This window comes from Opisthocomus hoazin, chromosome 2 (assembly GCF_030867145.1).
Source record: "Opisthocomus hoazin isolate bOpiHoa1 chromosome 2, bOpiHoa1.hap1, whole genome shotgun sequence".
Lineage (NCBI taxonomy): Eukaryota > Metazoa > Chordata > Aves > Opisthocomiformes > Opisthocomidae > Opisthocomus > Opisthocomus hoazin.
In genome coordinates this window covers 42030621-42042609 of record NC_134415.1, presented here as the reverse complement: position 1 = coordinate 42042609, position 11989 = coordinate 42030621, and the positions used below count along the sequence as shown (strand labels likewise).

Genomic DNA, 11989 nt, shown 5'->3' with positions numbered 1-11989 from the left:
TTTCATTACACCGGTTATTTTCAACTTCTGTTAAGATCTTACAGGATGCACTCTCTTTTTTCTCATGTGTTCTATATTTTCCCTAATTTGGTACTTGTAAAAATATAAAAGCTCCCTAGAGCCTTTCAGACAATCAAAACTTGAATGTCAACAATGCCTCTCTTGAGTTTCATTTATTGATGTTTCAATTAAAATAGGAACAATGTTACATCAAGATGTGCTCTTCCACTATTACATATAGAATACGTTCCATCAATCTGAAACATCCATAATTTAAAATACTTTACATGAATTATTTCTTGGTTTCGTCCTGTCTTTCATTGGTACAAATATTATGGTGTGTTTAAAAACTGGGGGACAGGATTCAGTACTGAAGGTGTGTCAGTGTTAATCCTGGTGAAATGAAGCCAGTTTGGCTTCGATCTAAAGTAATTTTCCAGGTATACCCATGTTGCTTATTTCTTACGACTCATCTTTTTATTATATGAATAAATCAGCTTTTTTCCTCAGGTTATTGTTTTTAGCACATGGTGTGTGATAAGCAACCAACATACATTTCAAATCCTACTTCTTAACCTAACTTTTCCTGTGTAATTTTTTACACCTTTGTAGTGCTATGACAGCCAAGCACCTACCAGCTAAATGCAAGTGGCAGAGAAGTACCTATGGCTGCTTTACAGGTAAGGAAACTGAGGCAAAAGATAATTTTTTGGTGTTAATCGCCTAGCTTACACCGATTTCATCATTTTCTTGCCTTTCCCTAGCTTCCAGGCTGCTCTCTGTTGCTCTAGTCTAGGTATGTCACACATACACCCAGCATGTCTCCATCACATGCTGAGCGCTGGCTGCTTCGAAAGTCCCAGCTTACCTTCCGTATGCACAGGTGGACAGACAGTGAAGGAAAACCTCTGCCCTCCCCCCCCCCCAATTCTTGAAAAAAGAGGAGAAATCCAGAATTTTAAAAAAACTTAGTAGAAGCCACACATCACATTTCTATTCCCTACATGTGATTTGCAACACTGACACTGTACGGAAAAGTGAGAGGGGCAAAGCACATTTTCCAGATCCACAGAGTAGGTGGGATACAGAGACGATGGTGAAACCTGCAATCTGTCCATTTGTATTTTTTTCAGATAAGTAAGAGAAGAAAAGCTTTCCATAAAAATAGAAAAAAAAGGGAAGTTTACAAAAAACCAGAACAAATGTAGACAAAAATTTGAAGATACACTGTACCTGTTTAGCTAAGGGAAATCTTTAGCTGCTTGTTTACACAAAATATAACACCTGTTTTGAGCTAATAGTGTTCTAGAAGAGCATTATTCTTACCAATATACAGAATTTTACAGCTTTATGAAGTCTGATTACTTGATCCCAAAGTTCCAGATTCCCACTGACGAGTAAGCTCAATAATGGAAGCCAAGTCCTGCTGACTCTAGAAGCTCCCATATTCTCCTCTTAAAGCCTCTGTATTTCTAAAAAGAGGGAAAAGTAAGAAAAATGAAGTAAACCTCATTAGGAAAAACACCCTGCAGTTTAATTGAAATGGCAAATGCAAAGTTTAAAAAAAAAATTAATAAAAAAGCCACACATCATGGAAGATAAAACAGTACAATAAATATATATATATCAGTTTTTAAAATAGTCGTATCTTAAAAACATATAACAACTCTCAGGAAAATGGCAGACAATACTAATAGAGACATTCTGTTTAAATATTTGGTATTTTAATTTACAAACATGCACTTTCTCTTCTGTATTTATTTCAGAAAAACATGGGTTCGTGCTGTAGAGTTCTGGTATTAGTATTCTCTTTTTATTGTTCCTTTGGAAAGAAAAGTGTATGGTTTTGGCTCTTCATTCTTCTTCCTTAAGTTACTGCACACAGCCAGGCTCTGTGTCCAGAGGGAGCAGATCACTGCGCAGAATTTTCTACCCCGATGCTGTTCTGGGAAAACAGGAAGTTGGCTGTGTTGATTCGGACTCAACCTTTTAAAAAACCCACTTTATCGCATCCACTTTTGGCCACAAACAACTAGAATGCCTTCACTGATGCTTTATCTTCTCTTGATCTCCTGTTCTTTTTGAAGTTACTGTGCTTTCAGTGCGATGTTTGCTTCCAAGGGTTTTTCTTCCCATTCTGATCATGTAAACTGGTAAAGAGCGAGACAATCCTCCCTACCACACAGCCCCGCTGCTTTCTGCTGACAGGCGTGTGACAGGTGCAATTACTGTGCTGTCAAGAGCACAGAAAGTATACTTGTTATTTTACCAACAATAAGACTCCTGAGATCTGAAAAACTAATCAATTCTTCAAATGTTAACAATGAAGGTCTTGCACTTTGCATCTTTTAGATGATGGCTCTTCCGTCTTCAGGGCGTCTGGATGACTGGAGTCAGATTTGCCCTTATCCAGGACAACAGTTATACCAGATAGAAGGTACCCGCCACCTCCGCTCATCGTCAGTTTTGGATGGCTTCGATCTGGTAAGACCTTTAAAAAAACAGAACCCAAAACAAACACAAAAACAAGCAGCTGTAAAAAGTCACTCTATATGTGCACATCAGATTGTGTAATTTCACCTTACAGAATAAGATGTAATTTTTTTTTTCCAGCCACCACAACAAACAGCTATTTGGAAAGGGTATTTATCTTTAAAGGGCAAAGTATCTGCATACCAAAAACCAGTTCTAGAAATACCTAAGAACACAGGCTACTGCCTTACCAATTACTACTTCATGGTGTTTCCAGCAAAATTACGCAGTCAAGGTTTGGGACACATGAAAGTCTCACTGATGCGTTCAGAACTGGTGTACTTTGCAAGGGACCATGGCTGGTCTAACACGACAGCGTTAAGTAATCCAGTCCTTTCCAGTTCTGTCACCATAATCTTTACGTAGCTACTCTTGTAAGACATAGCAATGAACCATCACTTTCAGCTACATTAGGCTTCTCTGTAGATTCTTTCTCTTCAGCTATGCTTCCTCTTTGCTTTGTCTGCCATCACAGGTCTAAGCCGACTGAAGTGTGTCCAGGAGACGGTGCAGTACTGTTCCCAGCTGCAGCTGGACATAGCAACCCTCGCCAAGCCTAATGCGTGTGAACGTCTTCATCTATCAATCTCCTAATCACTTTAGTTCCAGGAAATGTGTTATTTGAAGACACTGACTTGTTAAGTCACCACCATTCTTAACAGTACAAATTCTTTTTCAGCTATCAAACCAACTGGAAATGAATAAACACTTGTAATATTTTGCTGCATCTCTCTTATGGGACGTTAGCTTGTCCCTCACTTTACGCTAGCCACTAATGCAGCACAACTATTAAATCTGTCAGTGTGCTACAACTATGTTAGCAAATATTTAAATTAAATACTTTGTAAGAAGAAAATAAAGTATTTCCATTTGAAATTGTTGCAATGAAGCATTAAAACTCTTCAGAATATTTTCCTACTGCTCTCAGGTAAAACAAATGCATGGGCTTATGCACAGTTTCAGTAAGTCCAAAAGCCGTATTTTCAGAGAGTGTTTTGCTGCCCAGTACCCGTGCTGTTTTGACAGCCACTTACTGTAATCCTTACCTGGTAGTTGCGTAGCCAGGTTTCAGAGAGCTTTAGGTTAATAACACCGCCTCTTTCCCTCAGCTTTGTGTAACACTCTAACAATGGCTTAAAAAAAACAAACAGTAGGTTATACAGCAGCATAGTCTCAAACTTGAGCTAGAACAACTAAAGTAACATACTTGATTTACCTCTTTATACTGGCAGTAGACAACAAAAGGCCTTGAAGGAGCAACAAATTCCAACAAAGAAAGTAACAGCGGAGCAGGGTGAAACTTGCTGGCTACAATTAAGCTGCAAAAGAAATTTCACAGGCATTAGTTTTCTGCTTCTAAAACCTATTCATCAAGTGACAGTTTTTCCTACTTAGCATGGCTATCAATTATAGCTTAAATGTTGCTAATCAGCATGTTTTCATGGCTCTAACAACTCCCCAAATATGAAAACAAATCACGATTTCCTACTCGCACAATTAAGAGGATAAAACACTTGTTCCCTAAAGCACAGTATGTTAAACGCGCTGCAGAAGCACTCATTTCAGCTGTGCTGAGCTCCACAGTAATTCTTGCGACCCAAGAATTTGCATGCTGGTTTCCCTACCCTAAGACCATTGTCCAAATATAATTTAAATTCTGTGACTGCTAATTGTTCCTTAGAATGTAACCTCAGTCATGATTCTTTGGACTGGGTAATCTTCGTTAAATACAGTTTTATATTAAAAAGTTATTATTTAAAGAGAAAACAATCCCTTGTTACGCATAACTAAAAATCTTTCAAAAAGAAATTATGTCCTTGCCAACTTAGAGGCGCTTCATATTTTATTCTTCATCCTCATTTTAGTATCACATTATAACTCATGTTTACAGATGCTTAAGATTCTCTACTGGTATCTAGAGTTCTTAAGAAAAAAAAAAAAATCGCTGCTAAACTATACTGCAAGAAATGGTTAAGATTCAATGAGTTAACAAGTTATGCAGAAAGAATGGCTAATTAAACTGCTTCTGTAGTATACAGTTACTACATGAAAAGACCCATCAATTAATTCACATTTGTTCTCCAGGGGACTGTACAGCACTGGAGATACCGTCAAACTTACCTAACAAAATGGAGATAAAAACTGACGTTCAATTTTCTAAACACAAGAGAGACAAAGAGGCAAGACAATTCTTTTACAGTGGTTTCCATTTCAGGTTTCTGCTGGCCATGGCCTCGCAGGCTACAGATTTAACCCTAATTCCAAACCTCACAAAATTTGTGCTCAGTAATTAACCAAGTGGACCATAAATAAAGATGACTCCAGACTGTGCCTCAGAAGGCTTGGAGTGCTACACTGACACTGCAAGGAGCTCTGCCAGACAACAGGAAGGTAAGTGAGAGATGAGAGAGACTGTGAAAAAATCAAATTCTGTTCTCTCATATGGCAGCACATATTGCTGTCAGCAGGTAGTCTGGCCAGTCGCAAAATTAACGTCATGGGTGAGAGGGGAGGAGGAGGAGGTAGAGCAAGGTCAGGAAGGGTAGAGGGGTGTGTGTGGTCTAATTCCAAACACATGGAGTGTCTGTAAACCAATTTCTGCTTTCATTGTATCAAAAAAATTTAGTAATCTGTCTTAAAGTCATCTTTAGAAGAATACCAAATCCCTAATGAATGTTTTCCTTTTTCACCCTCAAAGACCTGTGACAGACTTCAACTCTCATAAATGGCATTGAACAAACAGGTCTACTAGAAGGACTGTTTTACCACATAGCAGCACAGAAGACATAAATTTTATTAAAATTGTATCTTCTACATTAAATAGTAAATATTGTAAAATTCAGGACCTCAAGAAGTAATTCTCCCAAAGTTGGTGCCCATCTTTACCTAACGACCAGTTTTAATTTGCTCTGACAGTAAGTCCTGATCTTTCTCCCCACCTCCAATGTTAACAAGCTTTTACATATTCTTTCCCTGATTCTCTCTTGCAAAACAAAACCAAACCAAACCCTAACTTCCCTGCCTGCTTCTACTCGCGTGCCAGGTCATTGCTTTGAAGTATTTCTTTATTCCATGCCAATTCTTCCTGGCATAGCAGTGTGTGTACCCTGTGGTTCTTGATCTCAAACAAACGGTGGGCTATAGAAGAGGCAGATGACTACAGACAGGTGATCCTGACTGAGCCATCTGGGACAGTGCCTTCAGGCAACCATACACTTCTCTTTCCTGCCATCATGCCAAAGACTTCCTAGGGCAAGAAATCACTCATCCCTTCAAGTATATAATTTGTTACAGCTTTCATGCATTATAAAGGACAAAAGAAGTGTATGAGTGATTGAAAACAAATGAAGGAGACAAATACTAAATACGCTTCCTTGAATTCAAACTTAATCAACAACTAAATATACTATTTTATCCTACAGGAAGAATCAATTAAAGTCAAATATTAATTTTTGCTTTGCCAGACCACACATAGGGTGGAGAAGACAGCGGTAAAACCGTAACAAAACACTACCACTATTTAGGCAGCTTAATGGTCATCCACAGGCGTCACCAGTGATGCTGCTGCTGCTGCCAAACACATGTGCAGTACTTTTTACAAACCTCCTTTACCTTTGTATTGCTTCAGAGATCACGGAATAACCTGTCTCTGCATCTTTACAGAAAAGGCTAATTCTACTGCTTAAATGTGCTCGATGAGATACATACTACAATATGAATGAGCATGAGTTAAAACAATTCATAATAATAAAAACAAAAATTATAGACATGCATTTAAACATAACCAATAAATGTGTATTAAAATTTATCCAAGCAGAATGGCTTTATTCCCAGTGAGCCAATACTCTTTGAAGGAAAAAAATAATGTGGATGTTATTAACTTAACTAAATTAATGTTACTTGATTAACTCAAATCACTTCAGCGTTTGCTAAGAACATAATGAAAAAGTGCCAACCAACAAATGCTCTTACACTATTGTGGGGCTGAATTTCTATGAATATATTTATCATATTTGTTTTAAACTTCTGATGTTAAATCTTCATGTTAAATTGTTCCTTGGGAACAGTCGATACTGGCTAAAGCAGGTAAAATGAAGGTACATGTCTTTTCCTGTGTAAAAAAGAAATGAGTTTCTAAAAATAACCAAACTCCAAAACAAACTTAGTTCCAATTTAATAAACTTAAAACCTCAGGTTCTGCTTTGCCAGTTTGAATCCTGTGATTTTTATCAGCAGTTGTTTTGTATTAAATTCTACCAGGATTCTGTTTCTCTTTGGACAGAATATATATTTAAAAAAAAGTTTACTCATAGCTCATCAGGAAACTGACTTTTAGATCACGAAATTTCAAACCATTTAAATAACAGAAAAAATCTCAACCAAGTAAGAACCAAACAAGACTCAAGGCACACCTGGCCTGTTTGCTTGTAACTATTAAGAAAACAATCAAGGTATTTTTAAAACACAGCTTGTACTAGTTTCAAAGGAAATTATTTTCTGTAGATGTGTCTTCAAACAGAAGACCTTTCTGACTACAAACTCACCCATCAGCATTCTTCTCTCTCAACAAAGCAGCAGTTTCTATTAGCTTTTTCCTTCTCTCCCATTGTTTTCTTTGCTTTTCCCGAACCTTTGAACAACAAAACAAATAGTTTACACTTTAACTGGTAATTATATATTGGATCACTATTGCACAGACTGAATTTTCATTTTTTGCGTCTTAGATGGCTTAATCCAAAACAAAAGACAACTTCCAAAGTTCCACTTTTAACACCTGAATAAGCTGTATTTCAGCATGTCTGATTCAGACGGCAGAATTTTAAGTATTTAGATATTGTCAAACTTCAGTAGCCACAACGAATATTCTTACATTTTCTTTATTTTCTTTTTCTTTGTTCTCTTTCAATTCTAAATCTTCAGCATTAATGTCCATTGTTTCTTGCTCCTCTGTTTGGTTGATCTCCATAGCTGCTTCAGTAGTAGATTCCTCTTCCGTTTCCTGTAGGGAAGTCTGCTTCTCATCAGTCAATCCATTGCTTTCTTCTGCCACTAGCGTGTTATCTTCAGGTTCTGATGGCAGAGTCTCTGTAGAAAATGTCCCAGAGAGGAGACTATCTACTTTGCTGAGAGGAAATTCATGAAGATTATCAAAAAAAAGTTTCGGAAATCCAAAACAACTGGTAGCAGCTCTCACAGGTCCTCCTCCTGGATACATCTGAATAATGGATCCATAGCCTACAAGAGCAAAAGAATTAAAAATAGACTGGAAAGCCCGAATTTCTTAAATTGCTTAAATTTTCCAAATTTCTAAAATGCTTATTCATTTAATAATAGGTGAGTAAACTGCCTGCTCTTAATCTAATCTAACCTTCATCAAATTTAACAGGCTGCTGAAGTATGCCTCAAGGTAGAAAATCTTCATTGGAAAGACAAGTTACTGCAACTCAAAAGCACAAGGTAACTCAAAGATTATGCATCTATTAAACATGTATCTAGGATTAGCACAGAACATATAAGCAGTGACACATTGTTAGAAAAGCTAATTTAACACAAATTTTCTACAGTGTTTGTTACTTATAAAGTGGTTTTGTTAAAAAATGAAAGCTAATTTAAAAGCATTAATAGGCAAAGAATTTTTTCAGTGCTGCAGGCTGTCCAAATTCCAGTGTTACTGTTTTCTGCCATTCTCTTTCCTGAACTTCCCAGGTGCCTGTGAAGAATCTGCATACAATCTCCTTACAGCCTTTTCTGAACACAATGTCATTATGCTAAGACAGAAACTAAAACAGATCTACATACAGGGATACCAACTTGAAATTTCATATTTTTTTTGAATAGTTAAAAATAAATCCAACTGAAATATGCAAAATACAACTTTCTCCAATAGAAAAACAAGTGTATCTCTGACTATCGGAGACAGTAATAAGTGGATTTTAAAAACTGAGAGTATTTTGAAGTCCTGAAGTATCACAGAGATGTGTATTTCTTAAGTTTCAGGGAAGCTCTCAGTCTGCGAGTTACTAAAGCTACCATGTTGCTTACCTCCCATTCGCTCCATCACCGCACCCAGCACAAGGCCTGCACACGTTTCCATAACAATCATCTTGTTGCCAGCACGGATGTTTCCCAAAGTCAACATCTGAGCAAGGGTGTCATATCGCAAGTGGCTAGAAGACAGAGGATTTTAAGAAATAAAAGTAGATTTCTTACAGTTAGAAAACATAGAATGGTAAGGGTTCGAAGGGACCTTAAAGATCATCTAGTTCCAACCTCCCTGCCATGAGCAGGGACATCAGGACCAGGTTGCTCAGAGCTCCATCCAACCTGGCCTTAAACATTCCCAGGGAGGGGCAGCCACAGCTTCTCTAGGCAACCTATTCCAGTGTTTCACCACCCTCATGGTGAAGAATTTCTTCCTACTATCTAATCTAAATCTGCCCTCTTTTAGTTTACAGCCATTCCCCCTTGTCCTATCACTACACACACTTGTGAAACGCCCTTCTCCATCCTTCCTGTAGGCCCCTCCAGGGACTGGCAGCTGCTCTAAGGTCACCCCGGAGCCTTCTCTTCTGCAGGCTGAACAGCTCCAACTCCCTCAGCCTGTCCTCACAGGAGAGGTACTCCATCCCTCTGATCATCTTCGTGGCCCTCCTCTGGACCCGCTCCAACACATCCATGTCCTTCCTATGTTGGGGGCTCCACAGCTGGAGACAGGACTCCCCAGGTAGGGTCTCACGAGAGCGGAGTAAAGGGGCAGAATCACCTCCCTTGAGCTGCTGGCCACACTTCTCTTGATGCAGCCCAGGACACGGTTGGCTTTCTGGGCTGCAAGTGCACATTGCCGGCTCATGTTGAGCTTCTCGTCCACCAGTACCCCCAAGTCCTTCTCCTCAGGGCTACTCTCGAGCCACTCTCCGCCCAGCCTGTACTTGTGTTTGGGATTACCCTAACCCACGTGCAGGACCCTGTGTATTACTTGTATATTATATTAATACTGTGTATTAGCTCAGGAGCCTGTCGAAAAAAGTTGCATTACAGGCAGATTTTCAGGAATACATCAGTAGCCTTCAGAGTCACCATGTGGAAACTTATAATTAACCATCTGGTAATAAAGAAGCACTAGAACCAGAGAAATTAGCAGGGAATGGGTGTTTAGGCTTACGAAGAAAATAGCAAAAGTAGAATATGAAGCAGAGTGCACATAATAAAGTGCACACCTCATGCTGTGCCAGTCAGACAAAATATTTTTTAAACTTCTTTTCCATTTTTTGTTGTTCTAACATGTCAGTTTCGTAAAGAGCAAGTGGTATTTGAATGCATTTCCTAATCCAGTAATGTACCCTCAGTGACTTTCATCTGTTTCGCAGCAGCACACACCACCTGCAATCCAGGATCAGAACCTAACTCTGATGACTGCAGCACCCGTGCTGACAAGACTCAGTGACAGCCAAGGAAATTACAACTAATCTTAACAGACAAATAAAGCCAAGCAGAGGAGATGGGGGGAAAAAAAGGGGAGAAAAGTTTGAGAAGCCTTAGAGAACATAAATTTGAGGTCTCAGCATATTAGATCTACTATTACTACTTTAAAAACAAGAAATTAGTCCATCTTAAACAACATCTGTAACAATGTATCATTTAAGTACGTGAAAATCAAACGCAGCTAGATCTCTGTCGTTGCTGGCCCCCCCATTCCCACACCCCAGCATTCACCATAGGTTTAAAAATCTTTAAATTCTAGAGACTTCTGATTGAAGAAGATTTTGAATCCCTAACATATTAAAGACAAACATTCCTGCTTCTGGTAGATGGCTTATTATTTTGATTACTGAGCCAAAACACAGAGATGATACACCACTGACTAAAACCAGCCAAGAAATATCTCTGAAAACGCAAAGAGCATCTGTTTGCATAGCTAATTAGCAAGACGGTGGTGGCAGGGAAATGGTAAAAGCTGATGTCACATGCAAAAGTTTTCCCCTTTGCTGCAATAGCATATTGATTCATTTTCTACATGACATTATTTTTAATTAATTTACAATCTTTCCATTAACAGGAAAAAAAAAGAAGGAATGTGATAAGTACTCTGGTATAACACAGGTATTTTGAAAAATATCTTTCTGTTACAATTTGAAAAAAGAAACAAAACGAAAACTTACTTTATTTTTCCAGGTTCCCTTGCATAATACATTGTTGAGAGAATGCGAGTGGATGGTTTTACAATTGTAATTACTGCCTCATATCTGTAAGAAACACATAATAATAGTCTTATTTCAAACTCAACAAATTAGAGATCTACTAAGTATTTTCCACATTTTAAAATTCACTTACTTTTTTTTCTTCTTCTTTATGTATTTATCTTGAGCAAATTCTGTTTTGTCTCTGAAGGTTGTACTGTTCTCTATTAACTGTTGAACTATTTCCTTGGAAGAGATAATTTATTTTTATTATAGCTGGTATTTATTTCTCATTCATTTCATGCATAATATTTTTTAAACAAACACTGAAAATATTTTCTTCCAGTAGAAGCATGTGTACCATTAACTTCTACTGACATTAATGCCAAAGTAAATTTCTCTTAATCAACATAACAAGTGAGGCACTACCCTGAGTAGGTTCAGGAATTTGATCATATACTTTTGTGTCTAAGTGTTCTTTAACTACATAATGCCAGCATAAAGATGATAAAACTGAACATGCTTATCCTGGAAACGGGGTATTTTGTGGGGAAGGAATCTGTTAGGTGCCAGAACTAACTCATGAGAGAGGGCAGACTCGTATGGCCAGTAATGAAGAAAAAGGACGATTGTTCCTTTCAGCATCAGCAAGTTGTTACTTCAGCCCTTACTGTGAAGCCTCAGTACCTACGTATTCTTATCCCATGCTGAATGTGAATAAGACTACCCTGCTTTCTCTAAGTGATTAGCTACTTTTAATTATCCTGTATTTAGAATGAGGCAGAGTTATGTTTATCAGCAGTTTCTATGAACAGCTGACATATATTCTGTCAGTCTAACGTTCCCCATAGTAACTGGATTACATGACAGTACCCTAAATCCTGTGTGAAGCTATACAGGCAAAAATACTCTACAAAACCAGAACAAACCAAGCTGTCATACGTAATATTTACTTTAATCCAACTCCGTCTTTGGGTCTCTTGTCTGACTAGCATCTCTACCTCTGAGGGTATCTTTTTTCCCCTCTTGTGCTAGTTCTTCCCCTATACTTTGGCTATTTATCAGACATGTCCCTTACCCCACTTAGCATCTTCTGCCTCCCAAATCGTGCTAGATTCCTGTACCAGCTTTCTGCACGATATCAAACTCTTTAGTATTCACAATTTCCTACAACACTCCCCCGCCTTCTTCCTTCTCTAGCTCCCAGGTTTTCCCAGAATTCCAGTTTTTCTTTCCTGGTCTCCTTGTTCTAATCTCCTCCCTTTGCCAATCCAGCTCTT

General features: G+C 38.2%; 1 protein-coding gene across 4 annotated transcripts in view; it reads right to left on the bottom strand.

The window, feature by feature from the left end:
- Positions 1 to 161: 161 nt before the first annotated feature.
- TRMT6 (tRNA methyltransferase 6 non-catalytic subunit) overlaps positions 162 to 11989 on the bottom strand; it is a 16683-nt gene continuing 4855 nt past the window's right edge. For 3 of the 4 annotated variants that reach the window (XM_075413370.1, XM_075413371.1, XM_075413373.1), the window contains 8 exons: positions 10864 to 10955; positions 10692 to 10775; positions 8575 to 8699; positions 7403 to 7767; positions 7077 to 7162; positions 3749 to 3851; positions 3579 to 3665; positions 162 to 2491 (listed from right to left, as the gene is read on the bottom strand). In XM_075413370.1, coding sequence (XP_075269485.1) covers positions 2318 to 2491; positions 3579 to 3665; positions 3749 to 3851; positions 7077 to 7162; positions 7403 to 7767; positions 8575 to 8699; positions 10692 to 10775; positions 10864 to 10955 — 1116 coding nt within the window. In that variant the 3' untranslated portion in view covers positions 162 to 2317. The remainder of the gene's footprint in view (positions 2492 to 3578; positions 3666 to 3748; positions 3852 to 7076; positions 7163 to 7402; positions 7768 to 8574; positions 8700 to 10691; positions 10776 to 10863; positions 10956 to 11989) is intronic. The other variant, XM_075413372.1, reaches the window with a different exon arrangement.